The sequence below is a fragment of the Caretta caretta genome, chromosome 25, assembly GCF_965140235.1.
Source record: "Caretta caretta isolate rCarCar2 chromosome 25, rCarCar1.hap1, whole genome shotgun sequence".
Lineage (NCBI taxonomy): Eukaryota > Metazoa > Chordata > Testudines > Cheloniidae > Caretta > Caretta caretta.
The window spans coordinates 17,172,790-17,188,899 of NC_134230.1; the positions used below are offsets into that span (position 1 = coordinate 17,172,790).

Sequence of the window (16,110 nt, forward strand, 5' to 3'; positions counted from 1 at the left end):
TCTGGCTCTAGTTGCCGGATGCAGCTTGGGTCGGGGCCCCCGTGGGGCATGTCTCTGGCTTTCCCTCTTTCGCGAGGCTGGATGGTGGCATCTCGTCTCTTGTACCGAGGGCAGGACAACATGCAGTGAGTTGCCCTCTCTGTTTGACCTCGCAATTGACCAGCTCCGGGCTGGCCCAGCCACGCTCACCTGGCCAGCCCCATGCAGTGGGTGGGGCACCTACACCCCTCTGCGGTTTGAATGGCACATGGAAACAGCCACCGTGGCAGCAGGCGGGATAGTGGAGCAGAGGAGGCCGGAAGGGAAGGGGTGAATGAGAAACTCTCGTCTCCACCCAGTGACTCGCGCTAAATAAACCTCCTGCCCTTAATCCCAGGAAGAAGGAAAGAAAAGATTGAAAAAGGGGAGCAGCTGGGTCAATAGAGGGATGCAGAAGGTGGCGGGAATTAGACATGGTTAGTGGGGTGAGGAGGGGGGCTAGCTAGGGAGCAGCTTGATGCTGGGCCCTGGGAGCCAATGGGACATGATTTCCGGGCCAAGCAGTGTCTGACATTTAAATTTAAGCCTAGAAAAAGCCTTAAGAGGAGAGGAGTCCTCCTCAGGACCTGGCTCCAGAGTCCATGCACCAACCTGCCCTGTCTCGTGTCCTTTTCCCCTTCGGGGCAGCCCTGTCTGCATCCTGGGACAGTGCCACTGAGTCCCAGGGAGTCATCCAGGAGGGTGGGGTTGCCCTGGGGGTGGATGAGGTCACCTTGTTTTGCAGTATATGATGATCCAGAAAGCTTCCTGGATCTATCAGTTCACTGCAATAAATAATTCACTCCGGTCTCTTCCCAGGGGAACACTCCCCACCACCCGCGAAACACATGAGATCAACGGCCGATCTCTTTCTTTCTCCAGTTAGAGGGTCTGTTCGTTTTTAAAACGACGCCAGAAACTAGTATTTTCATTTAGGGGCAGGGACAACCCAACGCTCCCTCACTGCGCCTTCGCCTCCCCGCTGAGGTGGCTGGCCTTCTGCACGGGGGCGTTCGGAGTCCCTCGTGCAGAGGGCACAAGCAGGTGCAAACGCCGATGCACGCCGGGCCCAGCCCACACTCGACGGCGCAGAGCTGAGATCCTGGGTGCTGGGGCTAAATTAGCATCACCCCAGAAATTCTGTCTCCGCAAGAGGGAAGTAGTGGATTGACTCTCCGGCCTTTTCATCCCAGGGCTGGGAGCCAGCTGCCCTCCCCTGGGCCCCAGCCCTCGCAAGCGGGCAGGGAAAGGGCCGGGGGCAGCGGGCTCCCCAAAACCCAGCCAGGAGGCGGTACTTAGCCTCGGCCCGCCCCTTTCTTGGGTCTTGACCAATCCGTGTGCAGCGGAGGCGGGGCCTCTTGCCCACACTTGGAGGCTGCCGAGCGCGTCGGCAGGTGCTGGCAGAGGCCGGCCCGGGGGTTCTGCAGCTTCCCGGCGCTTGCTTCGGGAGCAGGAGCCCCGGGGCGCGGTGCCGGCTGCCCCCCGCGGGTCGGGCGGATGGAGGGGGCGCCGCTGGGGGCGGGGGCTCGCTCACGTCCCTCCCCCTGTGGCTGCGCCCTGCCGGGGGGGCCATGTGGCCTGGCACGTGGAGGAAGCTACTTGCGGCGCTGAACCCCGTGTCCGGCGCTGCGCTCAGGTGCGGGGGGGGGGGGGGGGGAGTCAGCCTCTGGGGCGCAGCCGCCGCCGGTGGCATCGGCTGCCGTTGCCCTGGCTTGCCCCTGGCTGCGTGACCTGGAGCCAGGGGCCTCTGCCTCATCGCTGGGGTCCCCGCCGTGCCGTGGGGTCTGGAGCCTGTGGCCCACGGGCCGCCAGTAGCCGGGATCTGAACTGCTCAGCTGTGTCAGAGACCCCGTGCGGCAAACCGCTAATGGGGATTCTCTCTGCGGAGGCCCCGGGTGGCTGCCGTCTGTGAGTCGGGGAGGGGGGGGGGCGTGCAGTCCCGTCCCAGCTGGGTTCGGATACAGGGGCGCACAGGGGCCTGCCTGCAGTCCCTGGCATTTCCCTGCTCGCTCTGGCTGAGTAAACAGCAACAGTCCCTTTGCTCGTGCCTGGGCATCTGCTTGCCCGGGTGGAACAGTTTGTGCATCCGCGACGGTGTCCCCTGGCCTGGCAGGAGCCCTTGCTGCAGCCTAGGGGGATTGGATGGGATGGTTGGAACCGACCCGAGCGAAGATCCCAGCCTCTTGCATGACAGGGCAGGGGTGGGGAGCGTCGGCATGAGGGTGCTGGGTCTGGCCGTGGTGCATTGAGTCTGCTGGCAGCTGCTGGTACCAGGTGCTTCAGCGGAAGGTGCTAAGATCACCCCACAATGCACCTGGCCCATGGCATGGTGCTGCTCGTGGGGTAGGAGAGGCTCTTTGCTGCTGTATCCAGCTGTGGGTTACTGAGCAGATGTGGGTGTTGGGACTCTCTTGCCCCTGTGCCCGTCGCTCGGGGCAGTCTCACTTCTGGGCTTTGTCTCTGGTTGCTTTCAGGGCTGTCAAGCGGCTCCACTGCCCTGCGGGGAAGAGAGACACCATCTTCGCCTTGTCTTCGGGCCATGGGAAATGCGGCGTGGCTGTGGTCCGGACCAGCGGCCCTGCCAGCGGGGCAGCCCTGCGGAGTCTAACTGGACAGCAGGAGCTACCCCGGCCTAGAGCTGTCGCCTTGCGGAGGATCCATGACCCCAGCTCCGCGGAGACTCTGGACAGGGGCCTGGTCATCTGGTTCCCAGGTTAGAGCTGAAGGCTGCAGCAGACTCTGTAGGGCCGCGGTGCCCAGCCCTTGCACCCCGGGGGTCTGTTGGGCAGTTCCCACCTTGGCTTCACGTGGGGAGTGAAGACACTGGGGGATATTGATTCTGTGCTGCAAACCATAACAGTTGCTTTGGCTCTTACTGCCTTCAGTAGCTGGATGGAAACTGCTCATTGGTGGGAGCTCCCCCAAAATGGACACCTGCCGCTGGTCAGCTTTGCCTGCGCAGGCTGCGTGTGCTTCTGCAGCCCCTTCTAGATCGGATCGCTCGCTCGCCCCTGTCTGCAGTTCCCAGCATTAACCTGCAGCAAGGTGTCTAGCCCAGCTCCCTGTAGGCACATGCCTGTGTATTCACAGCCCCTCTCTCCCACAGGGATCTCTCCTCCTTCCCACCCCCCACTACCAGGTGGATTCCCAGTTGTGTTCTCCTGGTCATTAAAGAACTGTCCCCGCTCTCCTGTTCGCTCCCCCAAGAGTGAGCTCCTGCCAAATGACATCCTGGGCTTGACCCTCCCAGCGGATCTTGCACTGACCTTGTCTGGGGTTCTGCAAGCAGAGAGATTCCAGGATCGGGCCCGAAATGGAGGCTAGTAGCACTTGGCAGTGGGGTAGCACCTCCCTTCCTGCCTGGCTTTGTGCAGACACTAGATACCAGAGCAGGCATTGCCCCCCCCGGCCTGTCCTGCACCAGGGCCACGCTAGTCCTGGGAGGGTATGTTCACCCTGCAGCCTCGCACCCTTTGCTGGCCTGTGAGATGTGGCAGGTGAGATGGGTTTTCCATTTTTCTGATAAATCTGCAACCTCTCTCTCAACTCTGGTGGCGTCTTGCCCTGTGTGCGCGTGATGGAATCGGAACTGCTTAGCTCTATGCATCATAAGCCCTATACCGAGAACAGCTAATGGGGAGTTTTCCTTTAGCTCAAGAGCTTGTGGAGCAGGAAGATCCCGGCTCTATTTTTGGTGCTTCCATGATGCTCCAAAGAGGATATGGGTTTCTTATGGCATTTACAAACAGGATTGCATGCTCCGGCCTATTCGCTGTACCCACTCCCCCTCCCCCCCCAGCTTTCCTATTATTAAGTACTTTGGTCTGAAAACAGGATCTTTGCTCCCTCGTCTGTTCCCCACCCAGTCCCACGAGGCTGCCAGTGAGCGGCTGTATTATTGCAGCTCGGTGGGGAGTAAACACCTGGTGCAGGTGGCCTGTGGGGTTATAGAGCGGAGCCTCCCAGAAAGCACACGACACCTGGGCAGAATTCCAAAGAGGATGTTGTCTGAGGGTTTCCTAGCAGGCGTGAGTGGTTCTTTGTCAAACGCTGAAGGGTTGAGATAGTCCCAGCTGCAGGGAGCCTTTCTTTCCTGCGGCTAAGTCCGGGTAAAGTCCATGCAGGGCTTGACCTCCTTGGCAATCAGAGGGCTGGGGATGGCTGCCACTGATACCATAATTACCAACGAGCCGATCCCCTCTGTGGGGTTGGCCATGGGTCCCCTTTCAGTGGCCGCCCTCCCATGTGATGCCGCTGGGGCAGCAGCTGCAGGGACTGAACCCGGGACTTCTTGAGCTAAACAAGCACCAGTCTCTGTTGTCAAAAAGAAAAGGAGGACTTGTGGCACCTTAGAAACTAACAAATTTATTTGAGCATAAGCTTTCATGAGCTACAGCTCACTTCAGGTGAGCTATTACCCGCAGGAGAGCGGGCCCGGGGGGGGAAACCTTTTGTAGTGATAATCAAGGTGGGCCATTTCCAGCAGTTGACAAGAACATCTGAGGAACAGTGCGGGGGAGAATAAACATGGGGAAATAGTTTTACTTTGTGTAATGACCCATCCACTCCCAGTCTCTATTTAAGCCTAAGTTAATTGTATCCAGTTTGCAAATTAATTCCAATTCAGCAGTCTCTTGTTGGAGTCTGTTTTTGAAGTTTTTTTGTTGAAGAATTGCAACTTTTAGGTCTGTAATCGAGTGACCAAAGAGATTGAAGTGTTCTCCAACTGGTTTTTGAATGTTATAATTCTTGACGTCTGATTTGTGTCCATTTATTCTTTTATGTAGAGACTGTCCAGTTTGACCAATGTACATGGCAGAGGGGCATTGCTGGCACATGATGGCATATATGACCCATAACTATTTCACGTTCGGGGACAATGTATACGTTCAAATCAGCGGCACTGCTATGGGTACCCGCAGGGCCCCACAGTATGCCAACATTTTTATGGCTGATTTCGAACAACGCTTCCTCAGCTCTCGTCCCCTAACACCCATACTCTACTTGCGCTATTGATGACATCTTCATCATCTGGACCCATGGAAAAGAAGCCCTTGAGGAATTCCACCATGATTTCAACAATTTCCATCCCACCATCAACCTCAGCCTGGACCAGTCCACACAAGAGATCCACTTCCTGGACACTACGGTGCTAGTAAGCGATGGTCACATAAACACCACCCTATACCGGAAACCTACTGACCACTATTCCTACCAACATGCCTCCAGCTTTCATCCAGACCACACGATCCATTGTCTACAGCCAAGCTCTAAGATACAACCGCATTTGCTCCAACCCCTCAGACAGAGACAAACACCTACAAGATCTCTATCAAGTGTTCTTACAACTACAGTACCCACCTGCGGAAGTGAAGAAACAGATTGACAGAGCCAGAAGAGTACCCAGAAGTCACCTACTACAGGACAGGCCCAACAAAGAAAATAACAGAACGCCACTAGCCATCACCTTCAGCCCCCAACTGAAACCTCTCCAACGCATCATCAAGAATCTACAACCTATCCTGAAGGACGACCCATCACTCTCACAGATCTTGGGAGACAGGCCAGTCCTTGCTTACAGACAGCCCCCCAACCTGAAGCAAATACTCACCAGCAACCACACACCACACAACAGAACCACTAACCCAGTGGTTGCAACAAAGCCCGTTGCCAACTGTGTCCACATATCTATTCAGGGGACACCATCACAGGGCCTAATCACACCAGGCACACTATCAGAGGCTCGTTCACCTGCACATCCACCAATGTGATCTATGCCATCATGTGCCAGCAATGCCCCTCTGCCATGTACATTGGTCAAACTGGACAGTCTCTACGTAAAAGAATAAATGGACACAAATCAGACGTCAAGAATTATAACATTGAAAAACCAGTCGGAGAACACTTCAATCTCTTTGGTCACTCGATTACAGACCTAAAAGTTGCAATACTTCAGTAAAAAAACTTCACAAACAGACTCCAACGGGAGACTGCTGAATTGGAATTAATTTGCAGATGGGATACAATTAACTTAGGCTTAAATAGAGACTGGGATTCGATGGGTCATTACACAAAGTAAAACTATTTCCCCATGTTTATTCCCCCCTGCACTGTTCCTCAGACGTTCTTGTCAACTGCTGGAAATGGCCCACCTTGATTATCACTACAAAAGGTTCCCCCCACCCCACTCTCCTCCTGGTAATAGCTCACCTTAAGTGATCACTCTCGTTACAGTGTGTATGGTAACACCCATTGTTTCATGTTCTCACTATATATAAATCTCCCCACTGTATTTTCCACTGAATACATCCGATGAAGCGAGCTGTAGCTCACAAAAGCTCATGCTCAAATAAATGTGTTAGTCTCTAAGGTGCCACAAGTCCTCCTTTTCTTTTTGCGAATACAGACTGACATGGCTGCTACTCTGAAACCAGTCTGTATTGTCTGAGCTGACGAACTCGGGCGCCTTAGCTCAACCTCTGCAGCCATAGACCGTCTTCCCGAGGGGGACAGCACCATGCTGCTGAGCCTGCGTGGCACACACGGCTGGATTTCCGGGGGCTGGGATAATCTCTGCGCTAGGAAGCCAGGCAGGGTTGGGCTGGTTGCTTGCCTCAGGGGTGGAACCAGGGAACGGTGTGGGTGACTCTTCCCTTTGCCAGTACAGACTCCAGTGCCCCAGCATGGGGCCCTTGGCTCTCTGGCCCCTCAAGCTCAGACCCGAAGCACTTGGGATACCCCTGGCGCATTTTGCAAGAGCAGGGCCGTTAACTCTGTTCTGAGGCCCTGGCCAGAGGAGTCGTCTTTGCTCCCTGCTGAACTCTTGCAGACCATCGCTGGGCGCTGTCAGGCAAGCTGCTGTGCTCCAGCCAGAGGTGGCTGCCTTTTAGGGGTGGGGGGAAGCGATCTGTAGATGAGGCTCCGTGTGAAGGCACCGTTCAGGAGAGGCCTCCCTCTCCATCCCTAGTCACTGTCTGGTTCTTTTCTGCAGATGGAGCTTTTGATTCCTCCTTCTGCCGTCCTTAGTCTCAGCTGTCTGTCCCTTCCTGGCAGCACGTGAGCCCGTCGTCCTCATTCCAGCTGATGGGCCTGTGTCCCGTCCTGACAGCACCAGCACGGAGACAGAAAGAGTTTCTTTAATGTTTCATCCCTTGCCCACCCCGGTTGGGTGGCTCCTCCTCTCCCCTGCTGTCCAAGGGCCACGTGTTAGAGAATCAGAGAAGATCAGGGTTGGAAGAGACCTCAGGAGGTCCTCTAGTCCAACCCCCTGCTCAGAGCAGGACCAGCCCCAGCTAAACCATCCCAGCCGGGGCTTTGTCAAGCCAGGCCTTAAAAACCTCTTAGGCTGGAGATTCCACCCCCTCCCTAGGGGACCCGTGCCAGGGCTTCACCACCCTCCGCGTGAAAGCGTGGTTCCTAATGCCCTGTCCCTGTCCCCGGGGAGCGCAGTCTCTGATGGGCTCTGTGCTCTGCAGGGCCCCACAGTTTCACCGGGGAGGACTGCTCCGAGCTGCACGTCCACGGGGGGCCGGCAGTGGTGGGCGGCGTGCTCCAGGCCTTGGGTAAGTGTCTCTCTCCGTCCTGGATTCTCAGTCACTCTGTTCCTGTTGCGTTCTGGGCCTTGGAGGGGGAGAAACGGCCCCTGGCAAGCCCTGGCTGGGTTGAGCTGGCGTTGGGGGCCCTCACCCAGGCATCGGGGGCAGATCGGGGGCATGGCCAGAGCGTGCTGCGGCTGTTCTGTGTATCTCGGTACCCCGAGTATAAGGTAGAGCAGCCTGGAGCCTGTGACTGACAGTGGGGGCTGGACAGGGGTCCTGCATGGCCCCAGAATATGGCCCCCGTGGGCACTGATTCCCCTGCGGGGGAGCTCTTGTCTCCTAGAACTGGGGCAGCTTGCCCAGCCCTGCCTGACGGCATGAGGAGCGATGCCCCAGGGGGGCCCCCGCTCAGGTTTGCTGCGTGCGGTTTTTCTAGGGCGCCTGCCCGGCCTGCGCCCAGCCGACCCCGGCGAGTTCACCAAGCGAGCTTTCCAGAACGGCAAGCTGGGCCTGACCGAGGTGGAGGGCCTGGGGGACCTGATCCACGCCGAGACAGAGGCCCAGAGGAGGCAGGCGCTGCGGCAGATGGAGGGGGAGCTGGGTCAGCTGTACCAACGCTGGAGTGAGGAGCTCACCAAGGCAAGGCCCCCCTCCCCCAAAACCCTGCCTGGGGCCTGAATGCCCATGCTGGGAGCAAAGGGAGGCAGCGTGGCTAGGGGCATGGGCTGGAAGGGGGGACTCCTGGCTTTGTCCCTGACTCCGTGTGACTCTGGCTGAATCACTTCATCCCTCTGGGCCTCGGTTTCCCATCTGTAATGGGGGTGCTGGTATTAGCCCTCCTTTGAGCTCCATGGGCACAGAGGGGTTAAATATTCTTACACCAAGCGGTATTACCCATGTTCCCAAGGGCTGCGTTTGGCAGCACTTGACTCCATCCGCAGACACGGTTAGAATCTGAACATGCCCACCCTGTGCCTGCCCAGGGCATTTTCTGGGAGGCCAGAACTCCGCAGTGCAAGGGGTAATGTGAAAGGCTTCCCGATGGGGTGTCTGAGGAGCGGGCTGGGGAGTCCTGGCTTCCGCTCCCCGCTCTGACCCCGCTTCCGTCGGTGGCTTTGGGCAAGTGGCGTCCTCTCTCTGGTGTCCATGTCCCCAGCTCTAGTGCTGACCCTGCTTTGAGCTCCCAGGAGGGAAGTACTAGCTAAGGGCGAGGCGTTAGTAGCTTTCACAGGGTCACTGAAGTAGCTGGCCTGGTGTAAGAGACTCCTGCACCCCAGGAGGTTAAGACACCTGCGGGAGCTGGAGAAGGGTCCCTGGGCTCTGGCTGTTGAGCTCAGGTTTGCTGGTCGCTGCTGAACATGGAGGGGCCCTGGGGGAGCAAAGATAGACCCCAAATCCTGCCGTTGGAGCCAGGTGAGGCTCAGCCTGGGTGCGGGAGTCTGACTTGACGGCAGGATCGGGGCTATAATTCGCGACGTGCTGTCCCCCTTTCCACCCCTTAGGCTCTGGCCCATGTAGAAGCCTTTATCGACTTCAGCGAAGATGACAATCTAGAGGAGGGGGTGCTGGCTCAAGGTGAGTGGTGCTGGCCTGCCCTTAAAGGGTCAGTGTCCGTCCGTGCCTTGTACCTTGCACTGTCCCTTGTGCCAGGGCGAAGCAGGGGCAAGATGCTGCCGTGGCAGCGTTCCCTGCTCGGTTGGGCTGGTGTGAATGACAACATGGGTCCGGACAGCTGTGACTTGGGGCCGTGACTTCTAGGACCCTGCAGATCTCTGTCTGCGACGCCCTGGAGCATTAAATTGCAAAGGCTTCTCGGAAATCTGAATTTCCTCTGCTGCCGTCTGGTTCGTTGGTTCGACACAGGCTGGGCCATGATCCAGTCATGGCCCTGTTCTGTGCCACAGAGCAGACTGGGGCGAAAGGTGCCCAACCCTTCTGCTGGCCAGGGGTCAGTTTCATCCTGTCCCTGGTCAGTTTCATAGGGCACCACACAGCAGCTGTGGCCCAGTTTCCATGACAGCAGGGGAAAGAATTTAAATACTGGGGAGGGAGCCTGTTTTAATTGGAACTCTTGAAAAATACTGTCGGTTCCTGTTTAGTTTGGTGAACTCCCCTTGATTTCATACCAAAATCTAAATCCTGAGCCCTCTATCTGGTGGTCAATTGAAGCGCTGCTCTGGTTGTGGCACTGGATTGGGACTGGTCCAGTTCAAGTCCTAACTCTGCCACAGACTCCCTGTGTGGCCTGGGGCAAGTCACTTAATCCACCGTGGGTCTCCGTTTCCATTTATGCTGTGTGGGGGGGGTGACGGTCCTCCCTTTGTCCCTCCAGACTGAGTGCTTTGTGGGGCAGAGACTGTGTCTGCAGGAGGGGGCCCCGCTCTCTGGCGAGGTTCGCCTGGCTCAATGGGGCCCCACTCTTGGGCGGGGTCTTTCTTTAGGTGCTACTGTAATGCATGAAATGATAACAGCCTGCCCAGGCAGCTGTCCCCTGTGCGGGCCTGACAGCCGGATTGGGGCCGCAGTGCGTTGCTGGGGTCCCTTCATCTGTGCTGTGTTTTCATTTCATTTCACTTTGCTTTTTTTGTTCCTTCCTCTCCCTGCTCTTGGGATGCTGCCCCGGTGCCCCGGTCTCAGTGGATGCTGCCGTGCGGACGCTGGAGGAGGAGGTGAGCGGACACCTGCAGGACGGGCGGCGCGGGGAGCGGCTGCGCGGAGGAGTTCACGTGGTGATCGCCGGCCCCACCAACGCTGGCAAGAGCAGCCTGCTTAACCTCCTGTGTGAGTCGGGGCAGGCGAACCTCCATCCACAGCTCTTGGTGTCCCCAGTCGTTCGGTGCCTTGCCCACCCCAGAGGATGGTTCAGTCCCGTGTGGGGTTAGGCGCTGGCTGGACAGCCAAGGACAAGGGCCCTTAATTCACCCAACAGGTACAGGCCCTGCGAGAGCTTCCCACCGCCCGCTGCTGGGGGAAGTTCGCTCTCCATTCAGTCCTGGCTTCTCTGGGCCAGCATCTGTGCCACGGATGCCAGTTGCCCCAGCACCAGGGTCTTCATTATAGTGTCATGGCCGATGCCAGGGATTGGGCTGGGGCTTCCAGAGCCGACAGCGCCAGGCTCCACAGCCGGATCTGTACAGGGGGCTGGGCCAGACTCCCACGCTCTGTGGATCCGGTACAGAGTGTGACACAAAACATGCCCTGGCCGCTGAGCTACAATGGTGCCTCCTTCTTCTGCACCCCAGACACCAAAGCCGTGGGGGCTGATTCTGCTGCTCCCCCAACCCCTGTGCAGAATTTGGTCCTGGGGCCAAAGTCCTTAAAACCTGCCACTGATTTTTGGCTGCCCCAGGGTTTGGGTTTGTTGGGGGCAGGGCGCAGCACAACCGGAGACACCTGGGGCTGATTCTCTGCGGTGCTGATCCCTGCAGCTCCTGCTGATTGGAGCCAGCACTGCGGGTGCCCGGCGCTGCTCGAATTGGGCCCTGCGCGCCCCAGGCTCGGGGCCTGCGCTGGTAGCATGTGGCTGGATGAGTGGCTGCGATGGGACAGGGTCGGGGTGAGGCTCTGGATCAGGGCACGAGCCCCAGGGGTGGGGACTCCACCTACTTATTTGGGCTTGTGAGTCGCTTGTTATTGCTAATGAGAAACCGTCCCGATTTCCCCGGGGTTAGGAAACGTGCAGGAAAGCTCCCCAGTGCCCACTAGATGGCAGCACGAGTCCCCGCTGGGCCAGGTGCTGTCATGGGGCAGGGAGTCTCTTGCTCATTATCTTTGTGTAACCAGGGGCTGCTGGGCACCGACTGAATGGGTTGGCTTTGGCAGCGAGCGCATCAGGGCCCCAGGAGGTGCATGGGGGTGACACGGCCGCCTTCCCCCCGGTGACAGCATGAAGGACTAGTGGCCTCGTACTGGTGTTGGGGGGTGGGGGTGCTCCCCCTGTATGGGTTAGACTCGGGGGGGGTGGGGGGAGCTGCTGCGTCTGGCCTCCCCACATGTCTGCAGCTGTCCCTTTGGGCCCCCGGCCTCGCCAGTTACGGGCCCCGACGGCCACAAGATGCCCCTGGCCCCTGCTCCATGGGGGGAGGTGGCCGTACAGAGAGTGCCCTGTTGAGGGAGGGGAAGGCTAGGCCTAGGCTCGGGGCATACAAGGTGGGGATCTTTCGGCTTCATGGGATGACTCTTCACAGAGCAGCCCCTGGCGAGGGCCCTGGGAGAGGTGGGGGGCCCAGGCCTTGCCAGATCTCGGGGCCAGGGAAGGTGTGTCTGGGGGGGCGGCACCCCTGTGCTGAGGGCTCCTCCTTCCAGTCTCACTCCTAGCAACAGGCCTCCCCACTGATTGTTCCCAGCGTGGTCCCTGAACTCCCCCGTAACTGCCCCGCTCTCCCCTCACTCTCTCTGTCTAGGCCAGAGGCCTGCGGCCATCGTGTCCCCCATTGCGGGGACGACGCGGGACGTGGTGGAGTCGGCGCTGAACATTGGTGGTTACCCCGTGGTGCTGAGTGACACGGCCGGGCTGCGAGAGACCCAGGACGTCGTTGAGCGGGAGGGTGTTAGCCGAGCTCGGGAGAGGTGAGGCAGGTGTTGGCTGGGGGCGGGTGAAAAGGCAGCTGGAAGCCTTTCCTCGTGGCCCTGTCGTGTGCCTCACAGCGGCTTTGCTCTGAGAAACAGGAATAGCGGGGGACTGCGGGTCAGGACTGAGGGGCACTGGCAGGGCTGGGAGACCAGGGGGCTGCAGGTTGGGACTGAGGGGCACCGGCAGGCAGGGGGCTGCAGGTTGGGACTGAGGGGCACCGGCAGGGCTGGGAGAACAGGGGGCTGTGGGTCGGGATTTAGGGGTGCCGGCAGGGCTGGGATAGCAGGGGGCTGGGAGAGCAGGGGGCTGTGGGTCAGGATTAAGGGGAACCGGCAGGGCTGGGAAAGCAGGGGGCTGTGGGTCGGGATTGAGGGACGCTGGCAGGGCTGGGAGAGCAGGGGCTGTGGGTCGGGATTGAGGGGTGCCGGCAGGGCTGGGAGAGCAGGGGGCTGCGGGTCGGAACGGGGGGGCGCCAGCAGGGTTGAGCTGCAGTGATTTCCCGTTAGCTGTAAAGTCCGTGTTGCTCTGCTGAGCTGACATCTCAGTGACCCACAGCCCAGATGCAGGCTCCTCTCCCAGCTGCTGCCGGGCAGCCAGCCTGCCAAACAACCCCTCCCCTTGGGAAGCCCCTGCTTGCTGGCTCTCCCGGGCCGGCGGGTCCCTGGGGGCCGGATGCATGGGGCTGGCCATCTCTGGCCGTGGCCTGGGGGTGTCAGGCAGGTGCTAAACAAACAGCCGGATCCTTCCCGTGAGCCAGGCCCATCCCGGCCCCACCCGAGACATCCAGTGCCCCCTGGCAAAGGGCGTGCGGCTTGGGCCTCTCTCTGTCCCGTGCATTCAGGCTCCCTGGTGGGGGGGGGGGGGGGGCACTGACTGTGAGGCAGATTCCAAGACCTGCTCACGGGGGCTGTGAGGGGGGGCAGGGTCATGTGCCTTTCTGGGTGTGGGGCAGTCACAGTGACGGGGCAGGCTGGAGTCATGCTCAGTGCCCTCTTGGTACCATTAACCCCATGTTTGCCATCCATTCGGAGCAAGCACCCCCTCTTCAGCGGGCAGCACTCCCAGGGTGTGCATGGGGGGGTGTGTCTCGGTGGCCAGTGTCGTGGCCCTTCTCCCCCGCAGGCTGCAGCAAGCGGACGTGGTGCTGGCCGTGCTGGCCGCCGTGGACGTTGATCCGGAGCCCAGGTGCTTTGCTGATGCCCTGCGAGCCGTCCTGCCGCCCGGACCACCGGCCCAGCGGGCACCCTGCATCCTGGTCCTGAACAAGGCTGACCTGCTGGAGGAGGGGCGTGGGGGGGCCCTGCTGGGAGCCTGTGGGGAGGGGGCACTGCCCCCCACCTGCCTGCTCTCCTGCAAGACCGGAGAGGGCGTGGACAGCCTCCTGAGCCTGCTGGGGACACAGCTGGAGCAGATGTGAGTTCCCAGGGGTCGGGATTGAGGGGCAGGGTGAGGTTGCATGTGTGATATGAGGGGCAGGGGTGGGTGGGACAAGCTAGGCCAGGCCTTGGGGGTGGGGAGGCATCTCATGGGCTGGGCTCCAGGTTTGTCCCAGGTGACTGCTGTGACAGAGAACTCGGTGATGCCCCTGGCAGCAGGGGGCGCTGTCGGGGAGTGGGGCTGAGGGGATCTGTTGACATTGGAATTCGGGGAAGATGCTGCAAACTCTCTGGGGTGTTAACTCAGCTGCTGGCTTGGCTCTAACCACCGGAGCCTTTCAGAGCCAGCGGCTGAGCTTCATCCCATCCGTGTCCACACAGCTCGCAGCCCAGCGGGGCCTCATTCCCCGCGGGGGGGCAAGGCCCGAACGCATACTGTGGCTGTCTGTTATCAGTGTCCCAGTAACACCTGGAAGCCACAGGTGCGATCAGGGCCCCACTGTGCCAGGCACTGCACAGAGAGAGGCCCTACCCTACGGAGCTCCCAGCCGGAATAGATAAAGGCTGGGAGGGGAAACTGAGGCACAGGGTGACGAGACGCACGTGCAGTCACTCAGCAGGCAGTGGGAGAAGTGGGAATAGAGCCCAGCTCCCCAAGCCCCAGCCAAGAGTCGACAGCACGGCCTCCTTCAGATCACGGAACTGCTTAGCGGGTTGGACGTGTGGAATACACCCAGAACAGATAGAACTGGCAAGAGGTTTGAGAGGCCTCCGATTTCCAGCGGTTCCCACCAGCGAAGCTGGCCCTCAGCCTTGCTCTGTGCCCTCGTCCCAGCTCGGTGGGGGGGGGTGGCTTTGCAAGGGTTGGAAATGGAGCTGTTAAGGCACCTTGGCTCATTCACGGTGCCTTAACACCTTGGATGATGGGAGTGGATCCTCCACAGGGAGTTTCCGTGCTGCCAGTCCACAGCAAAGGAAGACTGGCCCCGTGCACATAGTGTCTGAGGCTGGTGACGCCCTAGGGCTCCGCTCCGGTGGCAGCGGGATTAGGAGCTAGAGGAGAATCGCCATCAGCTGTGAGCGGTACAGGCTTTATGACACACAGTGAGGCAGAGAGCAGCAGTGTGACCACCTGCCCGAAGGAGCCCAAAGAGAAGCTAGGTGAGCTGGGCTACGGGTGTGACCCCCTCCTTTCATCTGCCAGGTGCGGCGACCCTCTGGCCGGCTCCCCGAGCCTCACGCAGGCACGGCATCGCCTCCACCTCACCAGCTGCCTTTGCTCGCTGGGCCGGTACCACGGCTACAAGTCCCTGGATCTGGTGCTGGCAGCTGAGGAGCTGCGGCTGGCCCGCAGGCACCTGGGGAAGATCACGGGCCGAGTCAGCGCCGAGGAGATCCTGGATATCGTCTTCAGGGACTTCTGTGTTGGGAAGTGAGGGGCCGGGGCCCCCGCACGGCGTTGTGGGAAGAGCGAGGGGATATTTCAACTGAGAGACGCCGGGCGCGGGAGGAGCTGGGTCTGCGATCCGCTTCGGCAGCGAGGAGATTGCCAGTCTCAGCTTAGCTCCCACAGCAATTGTCCTCGGGGCTGGAGAAGCTGATGATTGGGACTGAAGGGCAATGGCAGAGGTCTCGGGGGGAGCCCAGGAGACTGGGGGTCAGGACTGAGGGGAAGCGGCACAGCTGGGTGTGCTGGGGGCACAGAAGGCAGAGGACAGCCCCCTCCCACACCTGCACCTGATTCTTGGGGCTGTCTGCCCCCCCAGTTGTGTTTATTAAACCCCCTGGTCCCTTTCCCTGCCCTGTGATTTGTTCTTTCCTCCCGCCAGCATGAGGACCATGGAGGTGCCCAACCTTCCATTGCGCTGTGACCATCGGGTCCTGGGGAGGCAAGGGGAGATCATCCTGCTGGGGGGGAGAAGGGACTATGCATATGCCTGTACAGCCTTACCAGCTGGGTGGGGAGGCTGGCTGGGGTTGGGGGGGTGCTCCCTTCAACATGGAGGGTTAATGATCCTTTGCCAGTGCAGTGTCTGAGAACACTTTGCTCACACAAATGAATTCAGCCTCCCAGCCCCGGGAGCTGCACTTTACAGGGGGAAAACTGAGTCACGGGGGAGGGAGTCTCTCCGTTCAGAGCCAGCCGTGTGTTCGGAGCTGTACAGGGCCTGGCTGCTACAAGGGGGCGGGGAGGGGTGTGCTGGGAGGGTTTTCGCCTAGCGCTGCTGATGGAGTGAGGGGTGGGTAGCGCCTTGGGGTGCTGGAGCTGCCTGGGCTTGTCTATGAGTTGGGGCAGAGCCAAGAATGGAACCCAGGCATCCAGCCCCTCGAGCCGCCTGCTCTGGTCACAAACCTCAGCAGCTAGGGAGCAGCTGGGCGTTGGGTGCCCTGGCGCAGTGGGTTCGCCAGGAGATGGTTCTGGGGCCATGCAGGTTCTGCTTCTGCCATGGATGCACGTTTCTTCCCTGCTGCCGGGGCCCAGGCTGAGCCAGGAGCCTGCCAGTGCTGTTCCTAGACTAACCAGCTGGGGGTGCCACAGAGCAAGGTTAGGCCATTTCTCTACAGGCAGGGCTGGCAAAAGCAGCAACCCTAGGCTCTAACCTGC

The 16,110-nt window shown here is 59.7% G+C and overlaps 1 protein-coding gene across 2 annotated transcripts; it reads left to right on the top strand.

Moving 5' to 3' along the window:
* Window positions 1-1,396: 1,396 nt before the first annotated feature.
* Window positions 1,397-15,299, top strand: GTPBP3 (GTP binding protein 3, mitochondrial). Of its 2 annotated transcripts, none has more exons than XM_048831053.2 (9): window positions 1,397-1,654; window positions 2,493-2,731; window positions 7,494-7,580; window positions 7,993-8,195; window positions 9,059-9,131; window positions 10,194-10,337; window positions 11,960-12,125; window positions 13,252-13,542; window positions 14,710-15,299. In XM_048831053.2, exons 1-9 carry the CDS (start codon window positions 1,590-1,592, stop codon window positions 14,939-14,941), a joined length of 1,500 nt encoding a protein of 499 aa, XP_048687010.1. In that variant the 5' UTR covers window positions 1,397-1,589; the 3' UTR covers window positions 14,942-15,299. The 2 variants fall into 2 exon arrangements, with proteins under 2 accessions (XP_048687010.1, XP_048687011.1); XM_048831054.2 differs by lacking the exon at window positions 1,397-1,654 and adding an exon at window positions 1,825-1,926.
* Window positions 15,300-16,110: the final 811 nt, after the last annotated feature.

Excerpts from the sequence above, each read along its gene's own strand:
- GTPBP3 (XM_048831053.2), top strand. The coding sequence starts at position 1,590 with ATGTGGCCTGGCACGTGGAGGAAGCTACTTGCGGCGCTGAACCCCGTG. Across the intron at positions 7,581-7,992 it reads CGGCGTGCTCCAGGCCTTGG|GGCGCCTGCCCGGCCTGCGC; the intron begins GTAAGTGTCTCT and ends CGGTTTTTCTAG. Across the intron at positions 12,126-13,251 it reads GTTAGCCGAGCTCGGGAGAG|GCTGCAGCAAGCGGACGTGG; the intron begins GTGAGGCAGGTG and ends TCTCCCCCGCAG.